Here is a 23135-nt window from a genome sequence, read left to right on the forward strand (position 1 = left end):
CCACTTGAAAAGCACTATTTTTGATCAGAACTTTGGATGGCATCTTGGGGTTTTTTTTTTAGGATTGTAGAAAAAACTTTATACAGAAAGGATGAATCTACTGAAACTTTGCTTTGTAACTTGGAGTAAACACTGTGGCTTGTTTTTCTTCAAATATTGTAAGGTGGTGTTGGGTGATAGGTTGGACTCGATGATCTTGAAGGTCTTTTCCAGCCTGGTTAATTCCATTCTATTCTAAGATGGAAAGTGTTTAAGTTTATACTAAGATTTGCCTTCTGATGGCAGCAGAAAAACTTTGCTTTGCATCATTTTACTAAACATTGATGTGAAGGTACCCAAACACTATGTACATTTCCCAGCCTTACAAAACAAAACAAAACCCACAAAAAAAACCTAACAACAAACCAAACTACAAAAACAACAACAACAAAGGGTAAAAAACCAAATAAAAATATTTCAGATTAAGAAAATCTTTGAGTAATTATTGGTCTCCAGTCCAGAATGCTAATCTTTCTCTCGGATATACTCTTTAGTGTGCTGCATCCATGCTCTGCTAAATAGTATGAATGTGTGGAAGGAAAGACTGTGGCTCACTGAAGCTGCAAGAGTTAGAAGAAGGTTTAAGCGTGCTACCATGTCATGGATGTTCTATGGGAAGCAAGTCTGGAACATTAAAACTGCAGCAATTATTTTCAGGGACTTGACAAATACCTGATGGACTAAGTACTGCTATCTTTGTAATGGCAATTTTCTAGGTATTTCCTTTATTAAATATAGTAACATTTAAAGAACATAGCATAGACTTTATTATTATCTAATTATCTGAAGTGAGCTTTTTAGCATGGCTTTTCCCACAAATTTCTTGTGAGCATGTTGTTTACATCTTCCTATATCACTTCTGTCTCCTCAACCTGCTGATGAGTTTCAAGTATATTTGACAGGAGTGTTCAGATCTCACAGTTACCAGAATTTCTGATGTTTTAGAAATATTGCTGGCTGGATAAAGGAGGAATCCAAATTAGTGTCTCAGTTCCACTCAGTATTTTTTTAATGCTTTGGTTTTTTTGTCCAGCTGGTAGACAGAGGACACAGGAGGAAATGGGAGTTCCTTTCTCTGAGGGGGCTGGTGGATTAAAAACGATGTTAAAAATTAATGTAATGGATGTCATTGGGATACTTATGGAAAGGAATGTGCAGGAATATAGGAACATAAATGCATTACAATTCAGGTTCAAATAGTTAGGAGATTTTAAGCAACCAGCACAAATGCCTCAGAGATACTACGGAAACTGTGAGATAAGTTTACAAGACCTGCTGAAGGTGTGTTCAGAGTTAATTTCTGATACAGCTCTTGTCTCATGTAAATTAAAAAAAGGATTTTCCTTAATAATGCTGCTGACATCATTCTCTTGGCCATTTCAGTGCTGTCACTGAGTCCCCCTTCAGTAACTTCCTTTTCCCACAGTCTGAAGCAGGTAATTCTTGTCTGCACTGACTCGAGAGCTTCCTCCAGCTAGCCCTATGCTAACACACCAGCCATGGTCCATATGGACCCTCTCCACTGCAGTCAGTGTTTCCAGTCCCAATCTCCCTTTGCTTCCCATGCTCAACACTGCAGAGCAACCACTTCAGTACCTCATTTGAGTCATTCTTCAAAACTTTCTCCGTGCATGGAGTGCACCATAAAGCTGAGGCTAGTAAGACCTGAGCAGGTAGGTTGCTGCTGACTGCTAGACAATCCTGTGGTCACTCCCAGAGTTATTTGCTGCCTCATTTGACCTACATCCCTTAAGCCCATTTGTTTGCCTCACTCCCTAACTACACCTTGCCTTTGAGAATATGTCTATACTGCTCTCCAGAGGAGTAATTACAGTGTGTACAGTCATACCAGTCTCGGAATAGAGGCAGTGGGGCCGATGGCCTTTGTTAATTCTTTAGGGAGTTTGCTCTGCCATCCACCCTGTGTTGTCCCATTTCCTTTGTACCTGAGTTAGAATCATAGAATTCATTAAAACAGTTCATAGAGTTCATTAAAGCAGTTTTAGTTATGTCTACTGCTCCAGTGCAAATGCAGAAATACTTTTGGACAACAAATTATTTGAGCAAGCACTACCAGTTGTTACGTGCTTTTGCCAGGAGTCATGACACGGGGCTGTAAGACACTGTATCACAAAATTTTCCTTACAGTGCATGAAAGCTGTTTGGGTTGTGCATAAAATGTTGTTATTGCTGATAAATCTAGAGGAGCAGGGGCAAACCAAAAAGTTTTCCAGTCTGGGGACAGCAAGGCAGCCTTAAGAGCCAAGAATGAGTATCTGAAAGAACCTGCAGATTGGCAAGTGCTTATTTTCCAACATTCATCTCTTTAAGTGTAATAAAGCAAACCACATTTAGAGAAATAGGATGATTTGTTCACCAGTGAGAAATCCGTCTTTGGCACCACAAACACAATGGGGCCCCAGACCAACTTAAATACTAAACAAAAATGTATTTCCATGTTACAGATTGTTTTGCTATAAAATAATCAACTAGCTGCTAAATATATTTTGCTAAGGTGAAACAGAGTGGTAGATGATCTGAGGCTTTTTCCAAATGCTTTTGGTTTACTGGGAGGATCAGTTACACTGTGTAATGAAGTGGACTATTTAATGCACAGATTTTAACTGGGAAAATAAACTTGTGTTTGAGAAGGGGTGAGAACTGGTACACGTGTTGGGCAATGACTGGACTGTGCCTACAACAAAAGCAGGGGGGAGTGGAGCACACGTACTTAGAAATGCACCTTGAGTGGTGAGGTGAGCTGGGACAACACAGATTCACAGATTGCATTGAATGGGAAGGGACCATCAAAGGTCATCTTGCCCAGTGCCCCTGCAGACACTTCTGACTAGATCAGGTTGCCCAGGGCCACATCAAGTCTGATCTTAAATGTTGCCAAGGACAGGGCATCAACCACATCCCTGGGCAGCTAGTTCTAGTATTTTATCACTGTCATTATAAAGAACTTCTAACCTAAATCTACCCTGCTCCAGTTTAAAACCCCTCATCTTATCACTGCAAGCCTTTCTAAACAGTCCTTCCCCAGCCTTTCTGTAGGTTCCCTCCAGGTACTGAAGTGTAGCTATAAGGTGTTCCCAGAGCCTTCTCTCCTCCAGGCTGAACAGCCCAAATTATTCTGTCCTGTCTTTGTATGAAAGGTGCTCCAGCTCACTGACCATCTTTCTGGACCTGCTCCAGCAGGGCTATGTCTCTCTTGTTTTGGGGGTCCCATAGCTGGACACAGCACTTCAAATAATGTCTCACCAGAGCAGTGTGGCAGAATCACCTCTCTTGATCTGCTGGCCACATTTCTTTTGATGCAGCCCAGGATGCGACTGGCTTTCTGGTCTGCAAGTGCACATTGCTGGCTCATGTCCAGCTCTTCATTGACCAGTACTCCCAAGTTTTTTTCTGCAGGGCTGCTCTCAATTTCATCATTCCCCAGCCTTTATTGATATTGTCCTGACCTAGGTGCAGGACCTTGCACTTTGCCTTATTGAATGAACCTCATGAGCTTGTCTTCCACCCAGGTCTCCAGCCTGTCCAGGTCCCTCTGGGTGGCACCCTGTCCTTCAGTCTTATCAACTGCACCACTCGGCTTGGTATCATCTGCAAATTTGCTGAGGGTGCACTCAATCTCACAGTCTGTATCACTGATAAAGATACTGAACATTATTGGTCCCAATATAGATCCTTGAGGGACACCACTTGTCACTCATCTCCATTAGGACATTGAGCTGTCAACCACTAGCCTTTGTATGTGATCATCCAACCAATTCCTTATCCACTGAACAGTGCACCCATCAAATCCGTATCTCTCCAGTTTAGAGAGAAGGATGAAGGATGTTGGCAGGGCGGGGGGAAGGGGGCGGTGCTGTGTAAAACGTTTAGAAAAAGTCCAGATAGATGACATATGTCTTCCCTTGTCCATGGATGCACACGCATGATGTCTTGAATATACTAAACATGATCATCCTTGTGTGGCCAGGTACTTTCTACTGAGGCATCACTGCAAATCAGGGCAGGTGGTGGGGAGTCTCCTTCAAACAAGCTGCAGCTTTGGAGACCCGGTGGGTGTCACTTCTGGCCGGGCGGATGGGGGCGGAGAGAGGCAGACCCTTGTCCGGGAGGGAAGGCTCGGCGCCGGGGTGGCCGGAGTAGCTGGGGGGTTCCCGGGTCGCTCCGCTCCGCCCTCCTGGGCCACCGCCCCCGGCCGGCGCTGCCCGTGTGCGCGGAGCTCTCCGCCCCTGCTCGCCGCCCTCTCTCCGCCCCGCCGCGGCGGCCGCTGCCATAGCGATGCGGGAGCGGGCTGCGCTGGGGACGGGTTGTGCTGGCGGGGTTCTCCCGCTCCCCCCAGGTAAGGCGCTGCTCCGCGAGTTGCCTCCCGACAGCGGCAGCATCACGGGGCTCCACGCTGTGACCCGGTTCTTTCGTTCCGTTGCACTTGCTCTCCCGCTGCCTTTCTGCATTCTCAGGTGCAGTTTCTCCCAAAGCTGCTTTCTCAGGGAACTCTGCCGAGAGTAGTGTCTTGTTCCTGTTAGACATATTTTCGTTAGCGTGGAAATTCGCAAGCGGTACAAGAGCACAAGGGCAGGCCGAAGTTTCGGTGCCCGGCTGGCTTTTGTCCGGCCCCCGGTGCTGCGACGGTATGGGCAGGCTCGGCTCTGCTCTGCCTTGCAGCTCGGCAGTCTCCCGCTGGGACCCTCTGAATGAGGAGGATTAAAAGCTGCGGCGAGGGAGATTTCGGGCGTCTCGCTGAAGCGCTAGAAAATCCTTTTAACCTCATGGGAACAGAGGCTTGCAAAACTTTTAAAGTGCACTCGGGAGGAAGCAGCCTTGAAAACAGTGGACACGGGCTCCAACCCTCCCGCGTTTGGTGTGGTAGTCGGGGTTTTCCTGCGGGGCATCTGCTGCTCGCTGCAGCCTTGCCGCGATGAAAAATGCAGACAAGCGTTTGCAGATCCTGCAACGGCTCTGCCGCCGGTTCCTTGCCTGGCCCGACCCCCTCCGCTTGCCAGGAGCCACCCCTTATCCCCGCTGGCCCCGCGGCCACTTGGGTGGGAAGGAGACAAAAGAGGGGCTGGGGCTACCTCTCTCTCTCAAACACTGCTATACGTTTTCTGTCCTTTAGGGCGATGGGGGAATTAGCTCCCAAGCAGCGACAGTTGTGTGAAAATCCCTTGCAGAAAGAACCGTGTCATTACTTTAGTTTTTAAGTGCCAGCTTTGGAGTGGGCATCCCAGATGTTTCTCGGTATTGTATAGCACGGTGATCCAAGCATCTGCCTGCCCAGCAGAGACCCTTTCGTAGAGCAGGGCATGGCCAGTGGTCCCCTCGCAGCTCTCTCCCCAGCACGAGAGTGTGGTGTGGGCTGCTGGGTCTGCCATGCTCAGCTCATGGAGATAGCACATCCCAGTCACAGACACTGGTCGCTTCCAAATACACGTTTTCATCATGCCATCACAACAGCATAGGAGGGCGTCTGGCTTTGTGTACTTTTGGATCTTGTTTTCTTTGGCTAGGGAAAAATGCTTTGCTCTGCACTTGATGTCACTCTTACATTTACCTGTTGGGGGACAGACAAGACAGTTGAGTGTCCTGCAAGCTTTCTGTCAGCAAATGTAGGAAGAAGTATGTTTGTCTGCCTTTTTTGCCTGCTGTTTGAAGATTAGGTGGCACTTGATGAATATGCTCAATTTTTTTGGATGAAAAATACTTGTGTGTCTTGGCTTGGTGCTGAGTTCTGTGAGGAAGAAGACTGGATTGCTGGGTTTGGGGGTTTCTATTTAAGAGTATATGTGGATTATATTTGGTGTTGGAAGGTAGGTGTGGTAGTCATACTGAATTTATTAGCTGATTAAGCATTAGAGCAGCAAGTACATATTGAAATTACTCTGGTCTCTTAAATTGCTAATGAATGCACTTATACTTTGAGAGAGTTATGAATGTCTTCCCACCTCTGCAATATGGAGTTGTTTGGTGAAAAAGGACTTCTTTTCATGCATGTCTTTATTTCCTACAATAAGGTTTGAAGTTCTCTTCATTGGGGATTTGTTAAGATTTCTCTAACTGTTAGTTGTTTTCTTGATGCAGGCAGTGCAGCCTGAGGAGCTCAGCCTACCCAGTCGATGTGAAAGCAAGACAAACCCAGGTGCAGCAAATGAAGGGGAGGCAGCGAGCTCAGCTGTTGGGGATAGTGGTGTTGCTTTGAGCTACCCCAGCCTCCATCTCCATGCATGCAGCATCGAGAACATGACAACGTTTCCAAATGGCTGTGGAAACGGCACCACTGTTACTTGCATAGTTATGGATAATAAAGAGCCCCGAACCCAGACTACTTATGTCAGTCATAATGGTGGATACAGTACTAGTGACACTCATGAGGAGGAAATTCATGAGGATAAACTCAGCCCTTCCAAAATCATGCGCTTTTTCACCACCCCTCGGAAACGGGCTAATTCCAGCTCTGACAGGCCTCGTTCTCTGGTTTTGATGGGCAACTCATCCACGTGGAATGCTTTGTCTTCCATCCGAAAAATGGGATCTTTCAAGAAGCTGAAATCTTCAGTTCTCCAAGGAATTCAAACAAGGGAATGCTCAGACATCTTAAATGAGAATGGTGTAGGCAAACCTGGTTCAAATGGGGCCATGATGCGAGTAGAGTCTAACCGGTATTCCTATTCGGGGCCTCTACACGATTTCCAGAATGCAGTGGATGGCTTAGCTTCTGACTGCTCCGACGCAGAGGATAGTGATGAGTCTTTCCTGAGGAATACTCATCGCTCACGCAGCATCAGGCGGGCTTATGGTGCTGGCCGCATAAACTTGGTAGACACGGATAAAGCTCAGAGTCATCACAACTGTACCAGGCCAACATCACCTGTCATCGCCGAGGCAAAGATCTGTGAAATTTTGGTGAAAGACTCTGAAAACAACAGGATCATTTACCGGAGGAGCAAAAGTTCAGATAATTTGAACTTCCTGAAAAAAAGCTCCTTCAAACGGAAGTCCACCTCAAACCTCACTGACCTCAAGGTTGCAAATGATAAACAAATACCGACACGAACTGTGAGTGTTACTTCAGCTGACTCAGCCAAAACCAGTGGGAATCCTGAGAGGAGATCCAAGCGATGGAAGAGCCCTATCAGGGCAAAGGATTTCGACCGAGTTTTGAAACTTGTCGGTAATGTTGCAGATGCTGCATGGAAGAAGGATAGCCCTAAGGCCACAGCTCCTGCTCCCAGTGATCAGTCCCAGAGAACAAGGTCAAACAGCAGACTGCATGATGACTACTCCCGCAGGGTTTCCAGCAGCACGGATCATGACAGAAAGAGATGCACCTCCCCGGTATCTAGTCCAGACTCTTCCTTGCCAGGAACACCTTGTCTGCAGAGCTCCTCAGTTGCTCAGGATAAAGAGGCTGAAATGAATGTAGCCGTTGCTGAAGACAAAAGCCTCAGGACGTCATCAGGTATCCCAGACTCTGATAGCTTATCACCCACGCTGAATGACATTAGTCCGTTTCCCAATGAAGTGTTTTATTCGGACTCAGATGAACCAAAATCTACTCAGCAGTTTCCATATGAAGCTGAACACCCTCATGTTCCTGTCAGACCAACTACTCCAAAGCCTCAAAGTCCCACTGCAGAGAAGGTAAAGTGCAATATGAATTTCCAGTGTCCAAACCATCACAGCACATTGTCACTGAGCTCATCAGAGAGCGACGAGAGAGTTGAAGTACTGGGGATGAAGCTGGGCAGGAATCCTGTTTGCTTCCAGGACTCAGTGCAAACTGTGTATTATGATGATGGAAATGAAGACAGTGGCATAAGCAGCCACTCTCAACTGAGCCTCAATTTAGCCTCTGGTGCTGAAGAGAAAAAGGAAGAGGTAAGAGGAAAGCAAAATCCTTTAGAAGCTGGAATATGTATCTATTAGGCTTTGTCTTTATTAATGTAAAACAATGCAAACAATGCAAACTAACCTGAATGCTAATGGCTGTTGCAGCTTATTATTGCTAAAATATGCTGACAGCAATTATTTCCTTTAATATATTCTCTTTGGATAATAACATCAAATTAGTTTTTTCTTGTACATTAATATCAAAGAAAGTTTTGGCAGCAAAGCTATTCCTGTCTGTTTTCAAGGGCAGCTTATTGCACCCTGCAGATACACCACCTTGTCATGTGGTCTTGTCAGATTTTACCAGCCTGAGCAAGGTCTGGCTGTATTTCCTTCCAAGCTGAAAGGTCTCTAAAGAGTCTGTGTATTTTGAAGTAGTGTTGATTTAATGTAAAACACTTGGCCTGTGGAAGCCTTGCAGAACATGGTGATACTTGTAGAGCAGTGTGGTGTGAAAGATGTAGAGTTTTAAGCATTCAGTCATATCAAATGTTTTCGGTGTGCAGTGATGGTCATGCTGAGGGTAAACTGGTTGTTTAGTTGCTTTCAAATCTCAAACAGCAGTACTTTAGATGTTGAGCTGAGTGTGTTGTTACTAATGTTTTCGTGAAGACTAGCATTTTACTGCACCTAATGCATAGTTTTGTACTCTCAGCATGCTGTATTGCAGCATCTTTGAAGTTCACATAATAACCCTGTGCTGTGCCCTTACCTAAAGCACTGGGGCACATTGCAACTGCCCCAGTGCCAATGTGCCAATGATTTGGCAGTGTTGGTGAAGAGCTGTCAGACGTATCCTGCACCTGTCTCAAAACGCTGTGGCTCACCTCAGCCCCTGCTGCACACCAGTGGGATTTTGAGCTAGATGAGGTGAGGTGGCAGAGAAAGGTTTGCTACTCATTGGGAAAAATACATATGGGCAAAAATCCCTCTTGGTCTGTATGAATATGGAAGCCATTTACAAAACAAAGCTGACCTAGCTTTTAAGCCACCTTGGTTTGACTAAAAGTATCTTACACCTTAGGTATGAGATAGACAAAGGCAGTTGTGGCTGCACAAACTTCAACCTTTCATGCTGTAAACACTTACAGTATCTGTGGAGCTCTCTTAAAAGCCTGGCATGGTTTTGTCAAATTAACTGTAAATGGTTACAGAGCTTGTCAATATTGTTCTTCTGCTGGAGAAAAGCAAGTTTGTCTACTGTAGTGCTTGCTGCTGTACAAGACTGGAGAAGCTCTGAGGTTATTGCTCCCTCAGAGTTCCAGAATTGCCTTAACACTGCATTTTTTCCAAAACTCTCACTTAAGAGCGTTTGCAAGGAGATGCTTTCACACTGCCAGAAGAAGCAAGAGCCCTAGCTTGGATGTGTGTCTGTTGTATTTCTCAGGAATAAAGAGGGAGGTAGAATGAATGCTACTCATCTACCATCTAGTGGTGATCTGCGATCATGACCTCAGAGAAATTCAGCTGGTCCCTTCCCCTTGGCTCCAAACAAGCCAGCACAGATTTTTAAATGAGTGTGTACCTTGGGTGGATAAAAGTTACTGCAGTTTTAGTTTTGCTACCACATTCTGTTATTATCTAGCATGGAATGACAACTTTCTCCTTATACTATAACGAATTTTATGTTAATTGTGAGTGCCTGTTAGTGCTCACTTCAGGTGTGTGAAATATGGAGTGTGCACTGGTGGCAGCGCTGGGCTTGGGCTGCCTTCTCATCCCATATACAAGCTGAAAGCTGTGGCACTTAGAGTGACTACAAAACAGAGTGGTACGGTTGCATTGCTCATTTCCTCCATCTTTACAGCATGCTGCCCTCAGCATGAAGGTACCAGAGATACCTCTGACAAGTTATTTTTCAGTTGGAGTTTATTCAGCCCACAGGCACTTTTATTAATGCTGCATACTCACACAATGAGGTCACTGAGGTTTGAACTTTTGATTACAATTAATTTTCAAACTCTACCTTACACCTCTGTATTACAGAACTGTACCTACCCAGCAAGTTGTTCCTGTGACAGTCAAGCACTTGGTTCGTTCTCAGCAGTCACATGAGACACAGTGCTGAGCCACGCAAATTCCAGATTGCTAAGACTCTGTCTGAACCTTAAACACACTGTGTGCATGGACAGATCTGCACTGTTTCCACGTCTTGTACATCCTCTTTTCTGTATGGATTTAATGTAAAAGCCAGTATGTATTCCAGTACAGCCACTAAAAACCCTGTGGCTAGGAGACGTATTTCAGTACAAGGATGCTAAGCAGTCAGGTTGAAACAAGTTCCCCTTTAAGGACTAAACGGTGGCAGCCTGTGGCAGTTTTAGGACCACAGCTGGAAGCAAGTCTAATTTATTCCCTTACTAACTCATCTAGTAGATTAGTTAACCAATGAAGTCTGTGGAGGTTGGTCCATCTCTGTATTATTAAAAATGTGGAAATTAAACATTTCTACCTTGTGCTTCCCTATGCTGTAAAGCAGGTTTTCCAGTATTCACACAAGTGTGTCTATCCAGTGATCTGAATTTGATGTTTTGGGGATTTTTTTTCCCCTGTATGGTTCAGTCATAAGATCCTGTAACTTCTGTCACCTCTATGGTTTCACCAAAGTGTAAAACTTAGACTGAAGCAGGGAAGGTGTTTGGCCTTCTTTGTTGTTGGTCCTGCCAGAGGTTGCTTCCAGAGGAAGAACTAATTAAGTGCAGCCTGAATCCATGCCTCAGCACTTCTTAAGCTACAGAGGTGTGAGTCACCAAAGCTTGTCTGTGACAGCCTGTGCTTTCCAAGTCTCTGCTTTATGCCATTGCCACTTATATCCAATACATTGCTTTTCAACACCGTCAAGAGGTGATTAACTACAGGTTTGTAATTAGACTAGTTTGCATTGTCTTTCCTGAAGAAGAATCCCATGTCACTGTAGATAATGGAAACCTAAATGCTGTGCTTTGAACTGGCATGTCTCAGCAAAATGCTCTCTAAACAAAATGTTGTTCTGAATTTGTTGCAAAAAAGACCAATTGAGTTATTTGACATTTTACCCAGCCTTTCACAAACCCTTAGAACACCTGTTATTTAAGTTGCCTTGCTGGCATCTGGTTTCACAGTACACAAGACTTTTTATTACTTAAATATATTGTTTGCAACACTAAAAGTGAATGATAAATTCCAGTGAAGAGGTGTGTTTGTTCTGTGTGAAAATTGCTGGTCTCAGCTAATCCACATTGTGCAGTTCCCCTGAACACAGCTGTTGGCAGAGCTGAGCTAGTCTGTCCCAAACAGGTCTCTGGACTCTGAATATTGAGCACTGATGGCTTAACTTGGGGGACAGCTTATGGAGAAGAGGAAGAAGCTCTTTATGGGTGGCAATATGGAGAGGATTTAGACCTGTCCTCACAGTTCATCCTCCCTATTTCTTAGCCAGGTAGGGGTTGGTCTCTTCTCCCAGACAACCAGCATCAGAACAAGAGAACACAGTCTCAAGCTGTGCCAGGGGAGGTTTAGGCTGGATGTTAGGAAGAAATTCTTCATAGAGAGAGTGATTGGCCATTGGAATGGGCTGCCCAGGGAGGTGGTGGAGTCACCATCACTGGAGGTGTTTAGGAAGAGACTGGATGGGGCACTTGGTGCCATGGTTTAGCTGATTAGATAGTGTTGGATGATAGGTTGGACTTAATGATCTCGAGGGTCTTTTCCAACCTGGTTAATTCTGCTCTGCTGTACTCTACTCTATTTCAGGAAGGGTCCTCACAGTAAAGCACCTCCGTACCCCAGGCACTGCTCACTCTGGGATCAAGAGTAATAGTACCTCAAGGAGCGGAATAGCACTTCTGGCCATGTAATTTGGTCTTACTTAAAGTGCAGTGTTGAACGTCAGAACTGAAAATCCACCTTGATGCAGAAGTAGCTGCAGATTTTCCTCCTACTCACTTACATTCCCCTCACTGACATCTGGAGGCTGCTGTGCTACTTGTGGTAGCTTCCAATGTGCTGTGCTGCTCAGTTCAGGATGCTGAGGCAGGCTGGGAAACTGACCAGGTACTGGAGGAGCCAGCACAGCAGCCTGGACTCTTTGTACTCCAAGCTCAACTACAGCAACCTTGTCTTTACTCCATGCTCCCGGAAGTAATAGCATGCAGACCTAAGATTGCACAAGGCAGCTCCACCCCAAGGAAGCTGGAGTTTATAACTGCTGTTGGGAGCTGCTGGTGTCTGGGTGCTGGCTTGGGCAGGGACGATGGGGCTTTGCTCTGGGAGGGTGGAAAGCACAGGGACCAGAAGGCCTCTACCTGGAGTGACACTGAAGAGATGCAAAAGCCTATGGCTTTTATGTTTTGCTTTGTTCCACTTTCAACCTGTGGTTATAATTTGGTTCTTGAGGCTCACCAGAAGATATTACAAAGACAGCCTGGAAAAAAGTTGGTTATTTTGCTAAATAAAAGGAAAATAGATTTTTTTTAAAAAGTGGGTTTTTTAGACCTGGTACTTGATTTGATGTGTTCTGAGTTGACAAAGAGATTGGGTTATTAATGCCTATACATCTAAAAGGAGGTGGAGGATATGAATACTCCTTTGCTATATGTAATTGCTTGCTGTCCCAGTTCAGATAGGGTAGGGTAGAGTAGAGTAGAGTAGAGTAGAATAGAATAGTATAGAGTAGAAGTAAAGAATGGACATCATTAGAGCATTACCCAGCTGCCCTCAGGTATCACTCACTGGAAAAATGGTGGGAACACTTTTCTGGTTTTAGCACACTTGCATTTTTATATGACTGAGGAGATTATTTCTGCAAAGCAAATACATTTCCCTGCAAACTTCCCTATGCCTGTTGGAAATATGCTAGCTGATTTTGTTTAGGAAATGAGTTAGAGAAGAGCATGAAGGAAATCCTTGAGGCTGAAGAAAAGATTTGAGAGTCATGAGATCCGCTTGTCATTTCCAGTTTGGCCTTATGCTTCCTCTGTGACTTATATGACTTGACTACTTTTTGTCTGCTCCTTATCTGTGGAATAAGGATATTATGAAGGTGAATCCTCTAATCTTGGTAGAGCATGTTCCTGAGAGGGAAAGCGGTTTGCTTGATTACAGTAAGCAGGCTTTCAAAGATCAGGTGAAATGAAGCAAACCTGCTTTAAAAAAATGCCTTCGAAATATATTTCTATGGCTCAATGTCATCCTTTAATGTGATTTTATGGGTGTATTTGTTAGTTTGAACACCACAATTACTGTGGTGTTGACAAATCCCAGAGGTAGAATTATACATATTTTTTCCAACTTTTGAAACTTCCAAACTGAATGTTTTTACCACAGTAGTTTTTGTTGCTAGTGGGAATTGATTTTACCACATTGCAAGGTACAGTTTATGTAATTTTACTTTATTTCAATGCACAATATTTCCTGCCTCTATTTTAGGAGCTCATACTAGTATAGTTCAGTGGTATTCCTTTAGGGAGTCCCTCTATGAAGCAGTGCTCTGTAAATTTTTACACTGCGAGTCTTGTGTCCAGTTCTGGGCCCCTCAGTTTAGGAAAGATGTTGACTTGCTGGAACTTGTCCAGAGGAGGGCAACAAAGCTGGTGAGGGGTCTGGAGCACAAGCCCTGTGAGGAGAGCTGGGGTTGCTTAGCCTGGAGAAGAGGAGGCTCAGAGGAGACCTTATTGCTCTCTACAGCTACCTGAAGGGAGGTTGTAGCCAGGCGGGTGTTGATCTCTTCTCCTGGGCAGCCAGCACTAGAACAAGAGGACACAGTCTCAAGCTGTGCCAGAGGACATCTCGGCTGGATGTTAGGAAGAAGTTCTGCACGGAAAGAGTGATTGTCCATTGGAATGGGCTGCTCAGGGAGGTGGTGGAATCACCGTCACTGAAGGTGTTTAGGAAGAGACTTGATGGGGTGTTTGGTGCCATGGTTTAGTTGATTAGGTGGTGTTGGATCATAGGTTGGACTTGGTGATCTCAAGGGTCTTTTCCAACCTGGTTAATTCTATTCTATTCCACTCAAGTTTAGGGGGTGGAAGAAAAGGCAGATTTTCTTGCTGTAATGTGTACAACATCCGAGCAGCTAAAGCTTAGGTTAATTTTTTAAATAAGATTATAGTACTTTGATTTCTTCTGCTTTTCATGTTTGTGTAGGTGTAAATACACATGTTCTTAAATAAATATTTGGGTTTTTTGCAGTTGCTGCATAGGTTTTATTCTCCTGTCCAACAGACTGCTGCTTGAATAGCACTCTGTTTTCTAGGGTGAGATAATCAATTAGTTTATTTTGTGTCTTCTCAAAAGCTAGTTGAAAAGAAAATATGCTAGTGGCAAAGGAGGCAGAAGGATGTAAAGAAATAGAATATACTGCAATTTGCAATTAATTAGGAATAGATGGAAGTTTTCTTCCTGTAGGTGAGTTGGATTAGTTTAATGACTCTGGTTAGTTTGTGACAGAAGCTGCAAACACTGCCTGAATGTGTGCTTCCTTCTACAGTAAAAGCAGTTAGCGGTATCAGTGTTGGAAATTGTTAGCCTACTGGATCAACAAGGAATCACTGGTCTCTCATAACTCTTTTGGGTCTTTTTATAACATCTGGAAAGAAAGCAAATATATATGTATATTTTTCTATATGAGGCTTCACTGTATCTGGAATCTCATAACCTCTGTGCCCTGTCACAGCAGTTTGCACATAAAAATATTGATCATATCCAAGAAACGTAAAACAAGCTTTTGACCTCAGTTTGTTGTAATGATAAATGAACTTCCACTAATGCTTCCCAACTGCTATTAACAAGATAAGAAAGTGCAAAGGTTGCCTTTTATCATGTACCTGGATGGAGACACGATGTCCGGACTTTCACTCTGTTAATTGAAGGTGATAATTTATGGGCACTATGTCATGGTCACTTGGTCCTTTGTGTATTTGGTGGCTTATATGAACTGAGAAATTAGTTCTAATGTTGCTGCTGACTTGTAGCATTTGGCAATTAGTGTGTTAGACAGAAATGTAAGCTATTTAATAGACCCAGTTATAATCTTGGCATGTAGCTGTCACTACTTGCATAAGAAGTTTGTACATTTTTGTATAGAGACCCTTAAATGTACACAGAAATGTGTACTCATGCCATCAAAATACAGAGATACCTATATAATGTAACAGAAATACTGTGAGGCTTTTCATTCTTGTTATTTACAGGAGAGGATGACGGATTATCTATCACAAGTTTCCACTGAGAATGTGTAGTAATTGTGTTCTGAAACTTCTCAGCCTGCTCAGGTTATCCTTGTATCTTATTCTCAGTCAGAATTATAATCTGTTTAATTTATCACACCTTTTAGAAATTTCATTTGGAAATTAATTTGCATTACTAGATTCTGATTTTCTGCTTTCTTTAGATTACAAAAAAGGAGCCATGGCTAGCAAGGCTGCATTTCAGCCAGGCAGCTCAAAAATAGATACCGAAACAAGAAGCATTGCAGCTTATTGTGGAGCTAAGGAGAAAAAAAACAAGCTTTCAGAAGACTTCAGTGTCCCCTTATACTGCCATGCTTGTCTATATGTATACATTATGAGGCAGTAGAATAGAATAGAATAGACCAGGTTGGAAGAGACCTTCAAGATCATCACGTCCAACCCCTCAATCAATCCAACGCACCTAAACAACTAACCCATGGCACCAAGCACCCCATCAAGTCTCCTCTTGAACACCTCCAATGATGGTGACTCCACCACCTCCCCGGGCAGCCCATTCCAATGGGCAATCACTCTCTCTGTATAGAACTTCTTCCTAACATCCAGCCTAAACCTCCCTTGGTGCAGCCTGAGACTGTGTCCTCTTGTTCTGGTGCTGGTTGCCTGGGAGAAGAGACCAACCCCTGGCTGTCTACAACCTCCCTTCAGGTAGTTGTAGAGAGCAAGTAGATCTCCTCTGAGCCTCCTCTTCTCCAGGCTAAGCAACCCCAGCTCCCTCAGCCTCTCCTCATGGGGCTTGTGTTCCAAACCCCTCACCAACTTTGTTGCCCTTCTCTGGCCACGCTCCAGCAAGTCAGCATCCTTCCTAAACTGAGGGGCCCAGAACTGGACACAGGACTCAAGGTGTGGCCTAACCAGTGCAGCGTACAGGGTAATTGTATTTAGAATTTAGAACAGAAAAATACAAATAAAAAAAGTCCAGCTAGGTAATGGTAGGAGTTGAAATGCAGATTAGTTAAGGGTGAACCTCAGGAATGTATGCTGGCATGAACTATTTTCCTTAGAGAGTTTATTGGCATAAACACATTAGCAAAAAGTCACACAGAGATTCTTTTTTCTTTGCCATCATATCAGTGTGTCAGCCCTCACAAGCATACCAGCAGCAGCAAGATGACCAGCAGCAGGCTGTGTTGGGTTAGACTTAAGAGGTTGGGCTTTTTCTGCAGTGGAGAATGTGGTCAGATATAGACTGAAGCGTTTGTCATGATTGGTGTAACTGTGCCAGCAAAAGTCCTGCCATGCAATTTCAGGTGCTGGCAGGGTTTTTTACCATTTCACTGATAAAAATTGCATCCACATAAGCAACATTTTATCAGTACTGTACAGATCTCATGCTTCTTGGGCAGCACTCCCTCTGAGGACAATTTTGGGTGCTGAATTTATCAACTATACACTGTAATCTGAGTGGTAGTTGCAGAACCTGGCTTCCATCTGGCTCTAAAGGCTAGGCTAAGATTTCAGTAGGTAAACACCTGATGCTGATGTTGCTTACATTGGTATTAATGAGTAACAGGTAATGCCAACAGCGGTCATGTGCCATTAAATGCAGCAGGATTGTACCAGTGCCAGGTCAAACTGAGTGAGATCATGATCAAGTCCTTGAAGCTGCTGTGCCTGGATTGGGAAATCAGGCTGGGCCCAGGCAATAAAGAGATTTGATCTGGCTGGGCTTAGTCTCTGTAATGTAATTCTCTTACCTGGGAGCAACCTGGGAAAGCTCCCCAACCTGGTTGGTGAGGGTCAGGGGACACTGAGGAGCACACCCTAAACAGCATACTTGAAAGTGGCACCTAGAGCTGACCTACCTAAACAGAGCTGCCAAATGCAGTGAGGGGCAGGTATCCAAGGCAGCTGGAAAGCACCCTGTGAGGAAGCTGTGCCTTGCTGGAGCAGGAGGTGGGGACCAAGCAGGCTTCTCCACAGCTCTGGGAAACAATCTACATCTACTTGCAATCAGGTTTGGCACCTGATTCCTGTCCATAGTGCTCTGTAGTCTTGGCTGATGCTCATGTTTTGGTGCTCAACTTGATTGCTAGAACATAAGCATCCAGTGCTGCTGGAGGTGCTCTGACTGGTTTCCCCCCCCGCCATGGGCTGCTTCTGAATGTCCCAAGCCTTGTGTAGGTCCTATGTCATACTTGTGTGATGCATCATACTTGCATGATGCATGATGTGTGGAGATATTTTGGATTGGACCACTTAAGACATTTGAAATGGTCCTGAGTGCCTATGTTCAGGCAACAACATTTCACCCTAGATTTCTACAGGCTAAAATGACGGCTTTAACATCTAGCTAGCATACAGACACCTCCACTGCAGACATCAAAACTTAGATGTGGCAATCTGGAGCTGAATCCCCACTCTAAGGGAGAGACAGTAAATGGGAACAATAGCAAATAAAAGTGTAACTTGGATCAAAATGAGTGCTCATTTGACATAGCTGTATTTGTAGATACACTACTGTCAGGAAACAGGAAAGTGATTGAAATGCAGCTATTTAACTAATACTCTGCCACAGGGATTTAGCTGTCAGATGCAATGAATCCATTTGCATCAGTATAAATAAGTAGAGCTGTTTGTGTTTGCAGTCTTAAAAAAAAAGGAAAATTTAACTGATAATGCAGCCTGAAGGACAAGATAAATAATCTTGATTTCTAGCATTGGTGATCCTGTGCTGTCACTAGACTAGCAGGTGTGAAATTCAGAAAACCAAATGTGGATGCTGCTTAGATCTTTACTTTTCAGAAGTCATAGAATCAATAAGGTTGGAAGAGACCTCAGGGATCATCAAGTCCAACCTGGCACCCAAGACCTCATGACTACTTGGCATACGTTGAAATTTTGGACCAATGCTTATAATGCATGAGTCAGTGCATGCTGTTTTGATTTTCATCCTATGTGAAGTGTTATGTATATCCCTACTCATGTCTGTAGATCTTAGCAATAATAATTGTGTGACATTAGCCTGTTTTCACTTGTACAGAGGATTAATCAAGAGAAGGTAATTGGAGGTCAGTGGCACTGCACCAGCACAAAGCCTGTGACAAGTGGAACAGAATTATTTCCTAAGAATTATTTGATTGATGTCAGGAATCACAGTTATGCTTAAGTGACTGCAGTACTGGAGCCTGTGAGTTGTGTGCTGGGTATTTTATTCTTACTAGTAAGTGGCTACTTGATAAAGTCCTGCTTGAATAGGCTACTTAGAGGAATGTGAGGTCATTAGTCTGTTTTTCCCTGATTTTTGCTATGAGAGGGTTTTGTTTTCTGTTTTATTATTATTCTTCAGTGCAGCTTATAGATCCAAGCCTAAAAGCATATGTCCTTCAGCACTGCTTATTGCACAGCAGCAATTAATCTGGCTGTCATTTGGATCACTACTGTAGGTGGAGTGCTGCAGAAGGAAAGCAGTCCTCTCTTTGCAAATGTTATTGCTTAAGATAAGGGTGTAAAAAGCAGATTAGGAGATGACATATGACGTGTCCTTCCTTCAGTCTAAAAGTACGGGATCATGGGATGAACTTTGCCTGACTGGTTACACAGAGAGCGTTGTCACTTTTGTAGCTCTTGCGGAGAAGTCTTTGCAAAACAAAAACATGAAATGGCTCTCATGAACTCCTTTCTCAGTCACTGCATATGTGGAGACCCCTTACCTGTGTCTGATTCTGAGGTAAGAACCTTATTTGACTGGTAATTGTGCTGCTCTGACCTCGCAGGGGCTGTGCTTAAGAGACAGCTTTGTTGAAGTTACGTCAGTGTACCAGCCAGAGAGTTACTTTGTGCAGAACTGTTTGTGCTGTTGAAACTGGCCTTGAGCTAAGATCTGCAGAGAAAATCAAGCATGCTTGAGTGACAGATGTGATGCCATAGAAATCAGAATTTCTGCAAGTGGTCTATTTAGAAGAAGTCTCATGCTGTAAGTGAAATAATTTGCTGTAGAGCAGTGTGTGACATTGATAATTTAGAATACCTTAATTGCAGTAATCACATCGACATGCTGACTGTTTAAGAACTCTGCCTACTAGCTGAAGTGCTATCATATAGTGAAATTTGTCTTAACCAGTCTTTCAAACAAAAAGCAATATCTGTCCACTGTATCAGGTGATTTGGTTGTACTAACCTGTTTGAAAATGGTAGGTGGAGAAGAAGGTAGCAACAGAAGATTAGTTCTCTTTCACAGGCATCATTGTAAAAAGCTGATTCCTGGCTGCATGTTTACTTTGAATATACAATACCTGAAATGCCTTCATCTGCTCTGAAACAGATGAACAAAATGTAGCCAGAGACAGACAAAAGAATGCCTCTCATTTTTGGAGTACTGATTTTTTTTCACATAGTCAGGAATGCACTTGTGCAGTCTAAAGAAGTAGGCTGATTTATTTGACAAAGAAAGTCAGAATTGGTTCATAATTTGTATGAGAACTTGGGTCGTGGTTCACTTGTTCAGCAGTGCTTTGGAGTTTATCATTCACTCCATCAGACCTTCATCCAAGCTGCCACCCAGCCCAGAATCAGCCATCTTACTTTCTCTGCTTCTTTTCTGCTCATCATAAAGGAGTCAGGAAAACAATGAGAATTTTGAAAATTGAGGGAAAAGTTAAAAGAAAATTTTATGGGTTTAAAAAAAAAATATATTATTCCCCCCCCCCCCCCCCCCCCCCCCAAAAAAAAAGTCCTGCAGGGGTTTTGCTTGAAAAGTTTGCAGCAGTATTGTTCCAAATATATTGAAATCCCTAATAATTGATATGATTTTATTTTCAAACTTTTAGTAGCAGTGCAATGATGATATCTGTAGGCATTAACCTCTGTGAGCCAGATGTGCAGTTAAATAGGAGCAACATGCTGATTTTCCAAGCTTCCTCTATAAAACCATCAGTTTTTCCTGTGTTTGTGTTATAACGTGTCTCTGGTCGTAGTCTGTAGACTAGGTCCAGACTATGTAGACTAACAAATCCTAGGCTCTAACCTCCTTGGGCATATTGAAAATTAGCTTCTCTGTTCTAAACTGGATGAGCTTGCTCGCCCAATTCTCACGTGGCTGCACAATCTCTAGATCTGACCCAAGTGAGAGTGTGGGTGTGAGTGGTAGGGGGGGTGTGCAACTGCCCATACTGGTATCGACTTACAGTTACCTGGGATCGGCAATCAGTCAAACCGCAGCCTTCCTGTTTATTTTCATTACTGAATAAAGGTAAATCTGAGGGATATCATAGAATGGTTTGGGTTGGAAGGGACCTTTGAAGATCTTCTCCTTCCAAGGGCAGGAAATACTTTCCTAGATAAGGTTATCCAAAGCTCCATCCATTCTTGAACACTTCCAGGGAGGGGGCATCCACTGGATCTGTTGCAGTATCTCACCACAGAAAATTTTCTTCCCAATGTCCAATCTAAACCTACCCTCTATCGGTTTAAAGTCATTGCTCATTGTCCTCTCACTACAGGCTTTGGTAAAAAGTCCAGAAACACAGCATGCTGGTTGTATTATTTTTAGTGGTCTTGCATGTAGCAGCCTACTTGTGCAAAGGAATAACTCCTGTGAGTACCAGAGATGTCTTTCCAAGACATCGTTCAATGAATTCAGTGTTTATCATAGGGTCTGTCTGTACTGCTGAGTTTTTAGTGTTCTTAGTCATGTTTGTTTAGAGATGTTCATGGTTACTCAGCACAAACATCACACCCTTTGCAGAGTTACTCTCTTCCTGAATTGTCATTTGCATTTGTTGCATTTCTGGGCACTTTTTCATTTTAGCAATGTTAAGTAGATCTGCCATGTGAAAAACTGACAAATGATTAACTGTCAGAAAATTCTGTGGCTTATTTGTTCACATTTAAAAAGGTTGTTTCTGATGACCACTGGAAGAGGTCCCCATCCCAGGATGAAGAAAAGGCAGACACACAAAAGATCATACCCAGGAGATGGGGCTCTGGAAGAAGATCTCGTCCCAGACCTCTCTCAGACTACGGTCAAATGTCAGTTAGAAGTTTATCTATACCAGAAGATTCTGTTGCGGTGGAGTCTCCGACAGACTGCATGGATGGAGAAAATCAGCCAGGACTGGCTTCCTTTGAGCCTGTGACACAAAGCAACACAGTAGGCTACCACAGAGGGAGAAAAAGAAGACCCATCTCTGTAATAGGTGGGGTAAATTTCTATGGAAGCGGTCCGGCAGAAGAGATAGAAGGTCTGCTGACACAAGTAAGATACGAGATGTGCTCTCTGCAAACTGCAAAAGACCCTTTCACTTCCTTGTCTCTATCTTCAGCCTAGAAAATAGAACGATTGCTTCCTTCTCTTCCTTCCCTTTTGTCAAGCTGACATCCGTGTACTTACAATTCTGCTTTCCTGGTGACTAATTACTTTGTCTTCTTGTTAAAAAACAAAACAGCATGGAATAAAACTGATGCTGACTTTGGGATAATCTTATTTGTACTGTAAATTAACTATCTCTTTTCCTTGGAATGGTCATTATGTCTTACATTGGAGCTTGTTTGTGTGTAATACTGCTGTGTGTTTAGTTTCCTTGCAGGGTACAGAGTCTGAGGAACAGAGGAAAACAAACAGATATGATAATCATAACACATTATTTAGAGAACATTTCAATTTTCCCCAAAACAGGCCTGTTCAGAATTGCTGTGGTGTTCAAAATCTTGGTATTGGCATAGCAAGGATACTTAAAGATAATAAAGACCCTGCTTAAGAAAAGCAGTAATAAATTGAGAAATTAATGAAATAAAGAATCTAGAGAAAACTGACAGTATTAAACATCTGCACTAAATTGACCTGAATTTAGGAAGACTGTAAGAAAATACCATGTGGTTGGTTTAGTACATGAGCACTGCCTAGACTCTTACTTTCCATCTCTGTTGGCTTAGGTGAGAAAGTGAGAAATGAAAAACTTCTGAAAGATAACAATAGCTCCTTTTTCACTGGAGTGCGTGCAATGTGTAGAGGAACTTAGATGTTGGTAGCGGTGACTCTTGCTTGCAGTTGGTTACAGAGCTTTAGTCTTACAGGCTTTTGCAGCACTGCGCTGATCAGGAGTTTCCCACTTTCCACTTCTACTTAAAGCAATTGTCAAGCTGATAAAGCAACAGAAAAGAAGTAATATTATTTACATCCTCCAAAAAAAAAAGTGATTCTAATGGTTATTAATGGATTTTGAATGCTCTCAATCTTTCTCATGCCACTTAATCTCCTGCTGGGAAGTTTAGTGGTACTCCCCTGCCTGAAATTCAGTGCTGGAACAGTGGCAGAATTTTCAGTCTCCTGTGAAAAGCAATTTTTAACGTGAACATTTTTCTTGTATATTGCTTTTGGTTTGTTCTTTATAATTGCCTGATGAAAAAATGCATCTTGAGGCAAAACTCCCAACAGAAACCAATGAACCAGCAACGGCTGTAGTTTCAAACCCTATGTAACTGGAACATTGTAAAATTAATTTTATCACTGCTTAGCTTGGAGGAAAAAAAAAAAAAGAATAAAATGATTATTATAAATTTTAGGCTCAAGAATAGTAGATGGATTTCAAAAGTTAGTAAGTATTGACAACACAAATGATCCTTGCTGTACCATGTAAGTGACTTAACGCTCTCCAAGCCCTTCATTTACTGCTGAAAACAAGTTGATCTCTCTTCAAACCCTGCTTGCATCAGTTTATTAATGGAGGAGCATGCATCAAAGAAGCTATTTGAGTTGACTGATGCTACTGTGAGGGCTGGCTGAGGTTAAATGAGTGTATTGCTGGTCACTGGGGACAACAGCAAACCTGTGGAACATTCCCAGTCCCAGGCCTGCCACTGAGTAACAGCACATCCTTGTCTGTCCTGGGACGGGATCTGGACCAAAGCTTTACAAGAAAATGTTAGTTGCCCAGAAATAAATAGCTTTGTTGCTTAATCAGGCAGGTGTTTGAATATAGTAGCAGCCATCACTTCTGTTAGCTATTTGATCCAATCTACTGGACTTAG

The 23135-nt window shown here is 43.3% G+C and overlaps 1 protein-coding gene across 5 annotated transcripts in view; it reads left to right on the forward strand.

The window, feature by feature from the left end:
• The window catches only part of SPATA13 (spermatogenesis associated 13), a 153791-nt gene that overhangs the window by 101042 nt on the left and 29614 nt on the right, over nucleotides 1-23135 (forward strand). For 2 of the 5 annotated variants that reach the window (XM_054164531.1, XM_054164535.1), the window contains exons 2-3: nucleotides 6133-7929; nucleotides 21004-21363. In XM_054164531.1, coding sequence (XP_054020506.1) covers nucleotides 6133-7929; nucleotides 21004-21363 — 2157 coding nt within the window. Of the gene's footprint in view, nucleotides 1-4344; nucleotides 4397-6132; nucleotides 7930-18665; nucleotides 18838-21003; nucleotides 21364-23135 lie in introns of those variants that run through there. The other 3 variants (XM_054164532.1, XM_054164536.1, XM_054164533.1) reach the window with 3 other exon arrangements.

This window comes from Dryobates pubescens, chromosome 10 (genome assembly GCF_014839835.1).
Source record: "Dryobates pubescens isolate bDryPub1 chromosome 10, bDryPub1.pri, whole genome shotgun sequence".
In the NCBI taxonomy this organism is placed as follows: domain Eukaryota; kingdom Metazoa; phylum Chordata; class Aves; order Piciformes; family Picidae; genus Dryobates; species Dryobates pubescens.